The following is a 12,666-nucleotide window of genomic DNA, read 5'->3' on the forward strand; positions in this document are numbered from 1 at the left end:
CTGACAAGATCACTTAAGTCTTCTTTGATGCTGAACAACAGCATTGTTCAGTGTGATAATGTGCATGCAATATATTGACTTGTAAAACTCAAAATATACATGATTTATTTCCCTATTTATCATAAAATAACTGCGGCTAGTATCTCAGCATACAAATGATGAACATAAAATAGAAAATCAGAAACATTATGTTACTTGGTTTAAACACACACATACACAAATCTATGTTACCTGGCTAACCTGCTAAAGTTAAATATAATTCAATAATTTCAGGTACCTAAATCCTACTGTAGTGATGTAACAAAAACATTGATTTATTCAATTTTTCATTGACCTCCTGGTCAATGAAAGCTAACCTCAGCTGATATTATTTCGATATTTATATATGCTTAAGTGAGGCAAACTATGTTGGGGGCATTTTACAAAGTCATTCCTGATGCTAAGTACATGTCCAACCTTATTTAAATGATCTAAAATTTCAGAAAAAATAAAACTAATATTCATAAGGCAAAATATAATCCTATATCACCACAAAAATGTTGGAAGTACATTTTGTACCAAACAGTGTACACATACTTATAATTTGCTAGGATTCTTAAAAATAGTTAGGTGCGATTTTCCATTTACTGGAATATCTTTTACATTTTTAATCAAGGTAGCATTGCTTGACAACTTGTTTGAACAGCTTAAAAGGAAAGCTTTTTTCTGGAATTGTTAAAATTATATTAAACACAATATTCTAAATGTACCTCATTTGAGAGCTAGTCAATAAAAATAAAAGTTAATTCACTATGCTACTTTGGAGCAAAGATACATGATTGGAGTGTATCAATAGCCATAAGCATACTATAAATCTATAAATCGAAATACTTTAAAATATATTAATAAAAAATATATATTAATAATATATACATGTAAAAAGAAAATTACATGATAATTTTCATTTCAGAAGTAATTACTCCAAATGCTTTCCTGTAAAGTTAGGCTTCAGTAAAAATACTAAAACAGCAAGGAAGGTCTGATACTTCTCTGTTGGCATGGAATAGCAAAATCAAATCACGTTCATGAAACAAAATTACAGTTCCTAATTTTAAAATGTTTCCAATCATTGTATAACTTCATGTTCCATAAATATTTTCTTCTAAAAGTTTTAAAAATGGTAGAATTTTGCATTATGCCACCATTAAAGTGCCCAGTAAATACAGAAATTTAAATAACTAAGATTTACCAGAGTGTATTTATGATTAATTGGTTGGTGTTTTCTCCCTTTTTTCCCATACCAGAGTCGAGACATTCCTTTACCGGGCAAACTGAGTTTCATCAAATCACGTAGGAACTGTTTTTAAAAGCATTCTTCCTCTATCAAAGATATTTCCAGCACAAGAGCACTATCACAGTGACAAAACAGTTTGCTAGAGAAAAAAGATTTGATTGACAAGACGGAGAGCTAATCACTAACTAGTATCCATTGCAAAGGTTGTCCTGAGTGGAGAATGCAAAGGTGGGGAGGGAAGAGAGGGTTTCCCAGGCTTAAGTTTGGTTGCCCAGTACCAAAAAAAAAAAAAACGTGCACAGAAAGGGCTCAAAAGTTTAAAGACACAGAGCATGTATTTCCAAATAAAGTGCAGTAAGTAACACAATAAGGATAATTTAATCACCCAAACCGAAAAAGGTAATAAGCATGGTTTTTCAAACCCCCTTCCAAAGTAAACAAATAATTTCAATTAACTTGTTACTCAGTAATAAAATTCTGTTATTTCCATCTAAAAATACTATAAATTTTTTTCTTTTATGTGAGCATTTCTTAATTGGCTATCTTATGAGGGTTCTTCAATCCTCAGATCACACAGAACTATGTAAGAAGCAATCCAATCTATTACAAATGACCTGTTACAAATCCATTTTTAACCTGTATTTTCTAACATCTCTTGAAAAGGTACTTATAGCGATTCACTATACCTATGCACACAGTACTAACCAGTAGAATGGCAAATCTGGTAAAAGATATGCTTTAGTACACATATTTTATCACTTGAACTAATAAATATAATTAATAAATGATGAAACTTATTACATTATTAATTTTAAATGAGAGCTCCGAAGTTTTTATGCAATCACCTTGTTTATCACCCAGATTAAGATCTAGAGTATCTCCAGGACTCTATAGTTACCTCCCACTATTTGACACCCATCAGCTCTCAGAAAGCAAGAATCTGACCGACTTTCAATTAACTTTGCTGGTTTGAACTTTAAGTAAAAGAAATTTTAGTGTATCCTCTTGTGCCTGCCCTTTTTTAATCAAATGTACAATCTGTGAGGTTTGTCCATATTGTTGCCAATATCAGCATATAATTATTGGTAGCTGATTATAGAAATACACCATTTATTCACCCATTCTTCCACTGATGGGCATTCGACTTGCTTCCAGTTTTCAGCTATTGTAAATAAAACTGGTAAGAAAAGTAATAAGGTTGGATAAACATTAAAAATGCCTGAACTCAATAGGTTCTCAATAAATGTTACTTCCCTCCCTTTTCTGTTTCCATTGGAGCTCCAGCAGAAAGCAAAGGCATATATACAAAGACAGAATGACATGAAGACACACTGAAAACCAGGCTCACATTTTAAACAAAAGACATGCACTATATGCTTTCAATCATTATACATGTTAAATACATGCATAACACATTCATATCATATAAACATCCACAGGGATTAATACCAAATGGTTATTAAAAACTTATTCACAGTGGACTATCACATTTTAGCATCTGCTCTATATTTTCAGTGCATTATGAAGAGATTATTCCAGGCAACAACTACTACCAGAAACAGATATTATCATTCTACCAACTCTGTAAGAGACAAAGCATGTAAAATTTATGTGTAACCTTAAAAGATAAATCTAACAGGGATTTAAAAAGATAATTTAGACACTTAAACAAGTTCAGCAAGTTTGAGCACACAATTGTACTAGTTTATAAAACTGGCATTAGATCACTTTTCTAATATTATTGTTGCCAAAATCACAGTAAGATAATGATCAGGCCTTGAACTCAGAAAAGGAGTGTTAATTTGCATTGGTATGTTAAATGATTGGTATGGCTCCTCCATGCAGAACAGATACATCTGTAATTTTCTTTAAAATCAAGCAGGAAATAAACATGTTTTGAAAATTAACACCAAAGTGATTCAAACTATTTTCTTCTGCTAGGAAATGCAACTTTTCCCTAAACTAAATAGCCTTAATATGTCTTTTTTATGACTAGTATGCTTCTTTTCCAGTATTTTAAAGCAAAAGCAGAATGACAAATAGTGTTAACACCAAATTTCATATGAAAATCCATTCAATGAAGAGACATATAGTCCTACAACAGTGAACCTGAACTTTTACAGAAATTATACTTTTGGGGAAAGATCATTTGTACTTCACTGTATTAACCTAAAGCGTTAAATTCCTACAAAGTAAAAAGGTGAAAAACCTCTTAATACTTTTCTCCATACCTCCCATTCTCTGCCTGCTGCTTCATTAGTAGAATCCTCACTTGTCTCAGACTCTTCTACTTTTTTTACTACTATAAATCCAGGTTCTCTAGTATATTCACCAGTCTCTTCTGCATATATTTCTGGACTCCACTGAATGAAGAAGGCGTACAAGTGTTCTGTCCTGTTAAAAGCAAGTAACCATTAATAACAGCCCTAGTATTCCATACTTCTAGCATTTATAAATTCTAGAATTTATAAAATCATGTTCGTAAATATCCCGAGAAAGCTTACAAACTTTAAATTTTGTTGTTGAGAATATACACAGCAAAAAGTAAATAAATTACCATTTCTACAAGTGCAATTCAGAGACATTGATTACATTAAAGTTGTGCAATCATCCTTTTCTGAATTGTTGCTCCCCCATTAACATAAACTCGCTGGCTCCCTAAGTTTTTATTCAATCTTTTTTTTAAAGGTTTTATTGGCATATAACGCAATCTTTTGAATTGCTGTTGTCACTTTATTTCCATTTAGTTTTCAAACCCAAATCGAACTCACTGTCACAGTTGATTCCAGGCAACCCTATAATCTCAAAACTGGAGAAAAATAAAAAGAAAGAAAGAAACCCCACCCCAATTCATTACCATGGAATCGATTTAAACTCCCAATGACCCTATAAGACAGGGTAGAACTGCCGCTGTGGCTAACTCTTCACTAGAGTACAAAGCCGTATCTTTCTCTGAGGAGTGCCTGGCAGTCAGCAGCCCGATACACTGCCAGTGGTCTCTGTCCTGCACAGCTGGTCCTCTAAAAGCATCATGTGTAAGGTCTGCTAAAACTGTTATTCATCCGATTTGTTCCTTTCAGGTATTTGTACATTATGCAAGTAAGACTACAATTTGTAATTAATCACATTTTATTGAATGCACACATTGTACTGTATGTTTTCTCTGGACTGTGGAAAGGACTTTTATCATTATATGTCTTCAAAGTGACATGTCAACTTTCTGAGGGAATTAAATTGCTTATCTTTAACTTAGGTACCCTGGTGGCACAACTGAGTATATGTTGGGCTGCTAACTGTTCCAACTTCAGCAACTGTTCCATGAGTAAAAGGTGAAGCTGTCTACTTCTGCAAAGATTTACAGTCTCAGAAACCTTACAGTTCTACTTTGTCTTCTAGGGCAGCGGTTCTCAACCTGTGGGTCACAACCCCTTTGGGGGTGGAACGACCCTTTCACAGAGGTCACCCGATTCCTAACAGTAGCAAAATGACAGTGATGAATTAGCAATGAAAATAATTTTATGGTTTGGGGGTCACCACAACATGAGGAACTGTATGAAAGGGTTGCAGCATGAGGAAGGTGGAGAACCATTGCTCTAGGGTCAAAGTGAGTCAGCATTGACTCAATGGCAGTGGTTTGGTTTATCGTCAATATCCACATGCTATTCTTTACTCATAATTATGTTCTTTCACATAGTGTGGTCAAGATCTTAAGGATATCTTGTAGTAATGTTTATATTTACTTGTATATAAATATTATAACAATTTAAAAATATTATAACTATTTTAACTTAAAATTTCATTATTCACAACAGTGAAAATGGCATGCTAAATTATACCTGCTGAAGTTTATAATTTTTTTATTTTTAATTTTCAAGTGGTACACAAAAATTGTTTGAAGACTTCACTATTGCAGAAACTAATTTAGTGCCATGCATACAACAGGCATTCAGTAAGTATTTGGAGAAAAAAACAATAATGGATTACAAATCTTTATAATATCTTGATGGACTTGCTTGCTCTGAGACCTTTTAACTAAGTATCTTTACTACTAAAACTGGAACATGATCACGCTATTTGCCTCAAACCAAAAAGGGAATAAAACTAAGACTGGGAAAAGTTAAAAGAGAAGCTAACTAATTTTTTAATAGATCTGAGGTTTTAATCGTAAGCTGCATATTTCAATAAGTACTCACCTACTGGTGGAAACTGGTATACGAATAACTAATTTGAGACACCTCAAGAATACTTATTTTTTGCTTGCTTTTGTTTACCTTTCTTGTGGCACAGCAAACCAATACTCATGTTTCTTGTCTCTCTGGGCATATTGTTGCATTGTTGCACTTGCTTGAGACACAAATGTTTTCCTCATTGGTTTTCCAACTCGCAGGCATAAGAATTTATGTAATCGATGTCTTCGTTTTTCTTTTAACAGTGTAGAACCTAGAACTGAGAAGCAGACAATATTTAAATCTTGTAAAACATGCCTAAATAATTTATATCAGATGTTTCATCTGTAAATTGCTGACAAATAATTACAGAGCACACCTCTATTTTCTCTTAACATGCTTTTTTTCTGTCGAAGGTAAAGTTTCAGGTATAAGACGATGCTTAATAAAAGAATCAACTTGCTATATTAAAATTATATCTAGAATATAATTAGGGTAAAATGTATAGGACTACAAATTTTTAATATCTGTATTAGAATAAACCTTTGCATTTTCTACAAACTTTTTTATTTATGTCATTTTAAAAAGATGAGAATATGCAGAATTTTTTTACATAGTTCTACTACTCCATAACTACTCTACTACTCCATATGACCTTGTGAATGACAGAATCAAAATTTGCCTGGCCCTGTGTGATCCATTTATACATAAGATGTGATTTTAAAAATGCCAGTACTACATTGGATTTGGAAAATCTATTAAGTTTGAATTCTAACTCTTCCAACCCTAGACGCTGACATAAAGTATAGAGAATTTGATACTATGGTTGAATTCAAGAATCTGGGCACCCAATAACACGTGATGACAGCAAACTGTGGATGGTATGACTACTCATGGCTTTGCTTCTTTGTAAGAGTGCACTGTTAGAATATGACAATCCACCCACTTATTGTTAGTTTGTGTCTCATTTGAGCCACTATACATAGTAAAGTCCACCCTGACACCAGATTCCCTGGGTAGTTTAAACTGTTAAAAATACTTGGCTGCTAACTGAAAGGTTGGCAGTTCAAGTCCAACCAGGGCTGCAAGCTGAAAGGTTAGAAGGAATGATTTGGAGATGGTACTTCCCCAAAAATCAACCAGTGAAAATATTACAAAACACACAGCATTGTCACAAGCTGGAGTTTGACTTTGCATTTTATTTAATTTTCGTTAATGCAGATCTGGATTTTCTTGAGTCATATATTAGTGATTCACTATTTCATCATGCACCTACTGAATATTTACAATCAACCGTGCTTCTTTCTAACCACAGGCAATTCCAGGGGGATTCAAAAAGTTCTTAGAAAAATCCCATTATCTTTTTGTTCCATTTTTTCATGAACCTTTTGAAGTCACCTTGCATATCGATGTATGAAAGAGATAACAATGCTTCTCTTTGGTGCACATAGATTGGGGAAAATGACAAAAGATAAATGTGAATAAGTACACATAATAAATTACTAGAAGGTAGTGATGTTTCCTTCGGGGTAGCAAGAAGGTTCCACTCTGAACAGCGCTGTGCAGCAGAATGAAGCACTGCCTGGCCCTGTGGCATCCTCACAATTGTTATGTTTGAGTCCACTGTTGCACACACTGTGGCGATCCATCTCTGAAGGTCTTCCTCTATTTTAGTGTGCTAACTTCAGTGTCCGCACTTCACTAACGTGATGTACTTTTCCAAGGACTGGTTTCTCTTGATAATATGTGCAACATACATGAGATAAAGTCTCACCATTTTTACTTCCAGGAACCATTCTCTGGCTGTACTTATTAAAAAAAAAAATCTGTTCTTCTGGCAACCCACTTTATTTTTAATATTCTTCAGCAGCACAATAATTCAAATGCATCAATTCTTCCCATGACTTTCTTTTTCAATGTACAACTCTTATATTCACGAGATGATTGAAAACTGCCACACCTTGATCCTCAAAGTAACACCCTTGCTCTTTACAGAGGTCTTGTGCAGATTTATCAAATACAATACGTCACTAGATGACTCAGCTGACATTCCTGTGAGCACTGACCACAGATCCAAGCCAAGATAAAATCCTTTACAACGTCAGTATTTATTCATCTATCAGGAATGCTATTTACTGGTTCAGTTGTAAGAATTCTGCTTTTCTTTATATTCAGTTGTATTCCTACTGAAGCCTGCAGTCCTTGTTCTGCATTAGTAAGTGCGTAATGTCCTCCTTGCTTTTAGCAGGTAAGGTTGTTTCATCTGCATATTGCAGGTAAATAAGCCTTCCATCAACTCTGTTATATTCTTACTCATCCAGTCCAGTTTCTTGAATTATCTGCTCAGCAAACAGATTATGATAAAAGGGATACAGCTCTGATGAACATTTTTCCCCGTTTTAAATCATGCAGTATCCCCTTATTCTCTTTGAATGACTGCCTCTTGGTCCAGGTACAGACTAAGCATGAGTACAATGAAGTGGTCTGGAGTTCTCATTCTTCTCAATGTTATGCAAAGTTTGTTATGAACCACACAATGAAATGCCACTGCATAGTCAATAAAATACAAGCGCATTTCTACTATTTTCTGCTTTCAGTCAAGATCCTTCTAATGTCAGCAATGACATCCTTGTTCCAAGTCCTCTTCTGAATCTGGGTTTAACTTCTGGCAGTTCCCTGTAGATGTACTCCTACAACCACTTTTGAATGAGCTTCAGTAAAACATGTAATGTTAATGATATTGTTCAATAATTTCCACATTCTGTGTGTCACCCTTTTTTGGAATGGACACAAACATGTAAGTTCCAGTAAGCTGGCCAGGCAGCTGCCTTCCAATTTCTTGGCATAGTCAAGTGAGTACATGCAGTGCTTCAGCTTGTTGAAACATTTCAATTGGTTTTCCATCAATTCCTGGAGTCTTGTTTTCCACTAATGCTGTTAATGAAGCCTGGATTTCTTCCTTCAAATCATGATCATATGCTATCTCTTGAAATTTTGAATGTCAACCAGCTGATTTTTGGTAGTGACTGTATTCCTTCCACTCTTTTGATGCTTCCAACATATTCATCATGCTGCCCATAAAGTCCTTCAATATTGCAACGTGAGGTTTGAATTTTTGCTTCAGTTCTTTCAGCTTAAGAAATGATTAGTGTTTTTCTTCTTGGCTTTCTTGATCTAGGACTATGCATACTTCATTATGATGCTTTATTTTGTCTTCTCAAGTTGTCCTTTGAAATTGTCTGCTTAGGTATTTTCATCATTTTTTCACTGCTCTACAATCAAGAGAAAATTTCAGTCTCATATGACTTCTAGTTTTATATTTTCTTCATTTCATGCTATATAACCCAGAAGTTTAAGAAGTATCAAAATTATTTTCAGAATTGGAATTGGGCACAACTGTACTCTTAAACAAAGAGCTTCATTGTGCGATCATGAGGTATCCGTGGGAAGAGGTATCAGAAGTTCAAAAACACAACCAAACTATTGTGAAGAGGTGTGGAAGCAGTGGAGACTCAAAACCCACCTGTCAGATAATTGGGGAAACCCTCTCAGAAGGACCACATGGAATGGATGATAAATTCAGCGTACAGAATGACACTGATGAACTAACTGCATAACTATCTTCTAGTTCCTAAATATTTCCTCCTCTTACTCCTATGGTTATTTTTTGTTTTACTTCATTAATCATGTCTGATTTGTGTATGTTCATTTGTATATTTAAGACCGTGCAGTACATGAAAGTTAACTTAGATAACCCTTCAGAAATAGTTACAGGAGTAATGGGTCCCTGAGGCTTTGGGAACAGAAAGGGGGAGCAAGGGGAGAAATGGGGAACTGACAGCATTTCTGGTTTGCAGAAGGATCTGGATGACAGTGGGAGCTCAAGATTCATTTGTGGGGACTTCATAGGAAAGAAGCTTCCAGTGAACTCTCTGTACCCACAATTGAGGGATTGGGGCATAAGGGGTTACTAAACAGAGAGCATTGGAGATTTGAGATGAGAAGATCAAAGACTTAAATCGGACTTGAACAGTTCAGACTTGGTCAGTCGATTCCCCCTCTGATACATGCTGAACCTGATCTGGTTTTCAACATTTTCTGTATTTTTATTTTGTTTTTGCTCTTTCATATTAGCGTATATCTCAAAGGTGTTATGTCATTAGAGGTCACACGAAGTTGTGTTATATAGTGCTCTGTTTTTCAGTATATGCAACTCAGGACTGATGAACCTATAGGAACAGCAAGTAAAATAAGGGTTTGTGGGGGGCCCAGGGTCCAGTGGGGGGGGGTAGGTAAAAGTGAGACAAAGTCAAGGAGTTCAGAAAAAAGAATGTTTGGAAACTGATTGTTGTAGCAATTTTACATTACTGCTTGATGTGATTGAACTATGGAATGACATATGTATTAACTCCCAAAGTTATTCAGACTACGCCTCATTGGGAAGTTAAAATTAAGAAGGACATGAAAGCAGAGTGGTAGTGAGCCAGTATTTGTCTCAGGTACAAACATTTTACAAAGAGGGACACATCTGCATTTCAAGAACTATCCATGTAGCTGAAATGGAGTAAAATAGGGGAGAAATAGTGAGAGAAAAGAATCCAGAGAAGGAAAAAAAAGTAAATTCCAGGGCATGGGATTATTTAGAGGGTATAAAGATCTTCACAGGTACAGAACTAGAAAAACAAAGCAGCGCAGTTGAGAAACAGTAGCAAAAAGAAGAAAAATCAAGTGTATGAGTAAATAAAACATTTTGCTCAACAATATTAGGTCCAGATCTTCTGCTAGACTATTATAGGTAAAAAGATAAGGTTTTCATTGTTGGTCTAGAAAGAAAGAAATATAAAAAACTTTAAATATATGTAAGATGCAATGAATAAAACAACTCTCAAAAAAGTTTTAGAGAAGGTATTAATGAGCAGAAACTTGAAAAGATCATTAAGAGTTTGACAATTAAAATCTAGTGGTTTTAATTCTTACTGCCATTGGAAAAATGCTGGGAGTCAAATTTATGAAAGCTAATTGTTGATATTGCCTTGGAAGAGCAGCAAGACTTCTCCTTAGAAGCCAGGATGGTGAGACTGTATGTGTCACATACTTTGGACATGTCAAGGAGAGAGCAGTCATAATGACCTGAGAAGGACATCATGCTTAGTAAAGGAGCAGGGTAGTACCCAGAGACTAAATACCAGTGAGTGTCTATGGGCACCCTAGCCAAGGGCCACTTGATTACAGAATGGCCAAACATACATCAGCTTTGGAGTTAGTGAGAAAGGAGATAATGTATAGTAACGAGATGAGCTAGCTGTAGCTTTACATATTTCATAACACTTACCTTCTACGTGTCCATCAGCAGCTGCTATTTTATGCTTAGTTTCTTTTTGCGACACCTGTTGAATATTTTCCCTCTGTTGCTTAGTTTGTTGCATAGTATGGCTTTTCCAGAGTTTGCGAAGTTCTTCTACCTCTGTCTCTGAGTCCCGATTTTGCTCCTTTACTGGCTTTCCTTTGTTGACAGTCTGTTTCTGTTTTAATTCTGTGACTTCACTACAAGGCACATTTTCTCTTTCACCCTCTCCCTGGTGTAGCAAATCCTCAATGAGAACATCATCCTGGTCTCCATTACCTTTTACACTTGTGCTTTGTTCTTTAGGATCTGATAATTCTTTAAAATTATCTGTAACCTTATCTCCTTCCTTTACAGCCATTTCAGCTTTATTTAAATCAGGTTTATGAGAGAGAGTCCCAATTTCATTTGCAGAATGTTCAGTGTTGGGTTTTAAGTGACCAGGGATACTAGTAGAATCTGATATGCCTGAGACACATTCTGTTCCAATCTGATTGACAGCTTGCACAGATTCTGATAACACACCAGAAGATTTATCTTGCTGTGGATCATCTGAAGAAATAAGCTCTTCTCCCTCTCGTATGGGAGAGAGTTCTGATTCTGTGAACACATCTTCAGAAAAAGACTCCTCAGTGCTTCTGGGAGCAGTGCTGGCACTATCATTTCCTGCGTCACGGACTCTTGAGTCTGTTTCATCAAGATTGCTTCTTGTCACTTTCTTTAAATGGCTAATGTCTCTTGTTGATGACTGTTCTATCTCTCTGTCAATAGGCAAAAATAAAAGTTATTAGATTTTAAAATTATAGTATTTTGCCTTACACAAATTAAATTCACATTCTGAAAGAATGTAGCACCCATTGCTTAGCATTGTAACAACAACCTGAGTCACATAGATCTAATAGTGTGCATTTGAGATCTGGCAAACAACCATGTGAGGTTTCCTGGTAAGTAATTTGCCAGCACAGGATTTCTGTGAAACAAAATTTGAGTGAAGCTATTGATTAATGGGTTATTTACATGTTTAATAGTACTTTACATTTAAATATTAACAGTCAAAGGATAGTTCCAGACAGAAGTAATGCAAACATCGATACCATGAAATATGTCAACTATTTAAAATGATGGCTAAAAACAGTTTGCTAGAAACAAATTCTATGAGATCTCAGTGAGGAAAGAAATCATCAATAATTATATATTTGAAAAATGTGAATCATGTAAAAATATGCTTGGAAAAAGAGTGAAAAGTAAGAAAAACCAAAAATAATTGCCTGACTATGGAAGTTTACTTTGTACTGCTTACTTTGACATTTTTCAAATGTCCTGTTATATAATTTCTATGTTACAATACATTTTTAAAATATTAATTAGTTTAAGTCTAATTCTTATCTCTGGTTCATTTTAATCTGATTTCATTTTAAGAAACACAAACATTTGTTTTATACTATTAAATATGCAATAGTTCCCTCTACTGGTCATTCACTCAAACTGCAAAATGGGATCTTAGGCTAGGGAAAGTGTTAAAGTATTATCAACCAGATTTTCTTTTTAAGACCTTAAAATATGACACTAAGTTTACAAAAATAAAAGGACATTAATTTTTTAGGTAAGTGTTTCTCCTTCAGTGTGACGGGCTAAAAACTAATTCATAGCAATGATGTTGTCACTACTGTTGAGCAGAGAACAAGGACTTCTCAAGCAGTAAGAAAGAAAATCAGTAAAATCTCCTGATTCATTTTTACCACATATGGCACTATACCACAAAAATTACTTGTTTAATTATCTGATTTACTGAGAAGAATTTTTCTTAAGACAGGATGGAGGGATTTTTAAAAACATGTGGTAGTTTATCCAATTGACACAGAATGTAAGTTATTTGCAAGAGG

The 12,666-nt window shown here is 34.8% G+C and overlaps 1 protein-coding gene across 7 annotated transcripts in view; it reads right to left on the reverse strand.

Annotated features, from left to right (window-relative positions):
- OXR1 (oxidation resistance 1) overlaps positions 1-12,666 on the reverse strand; it is a 620,623-nt gene that overhangs the window by 22,090 nt on the left and 585,867 nt on the right. For 5 of the 7 annotated variants that reach the window (XM_045287193.1, XM_045287139.1, XM_045287270.1 and 2 more), the window contains 3 exons: positions 10,772-11,544; positions 5,545-5,719; positions 3,505-3,667 (listed from right to left, as the gene is read on the reverse strand). In XM_045287193.1, coding sequence (XP_045143128.1) covers positions 3,505-3,667; positions 5,545-5,719; positions 10,772-11,544 — 1,111 coding nt within the window. Of the gene's footprint in view, positions 1-1,228; positions 1,375-3,504; positions 3,668-5,544; positions 5,720-10,771; positions 11,545-12,666 lie in introns of those variants that run through there. The other 2 variants (XM_004697438.2, XM_004697439.2) reach the window with 2 other exon arrangements.

This window comes from Echinops telfairi, unplaced genomic scaffold (assembly GCF_000313985.2).
Source record: "Echinops telfairi isolate 266 unplaced genomic scaffold, ASM31398v2 ScPeMD7_1;HRSCAF=3_0, whole genome shotgun sequence".
Classification (NCBI taxonomy): domain Eukaryota; kingdom Metazoa; phylum Chordata; class Mammalia; order Afrosoricida; family Tenrecidae; genus Echinops; species Echinops telfairi.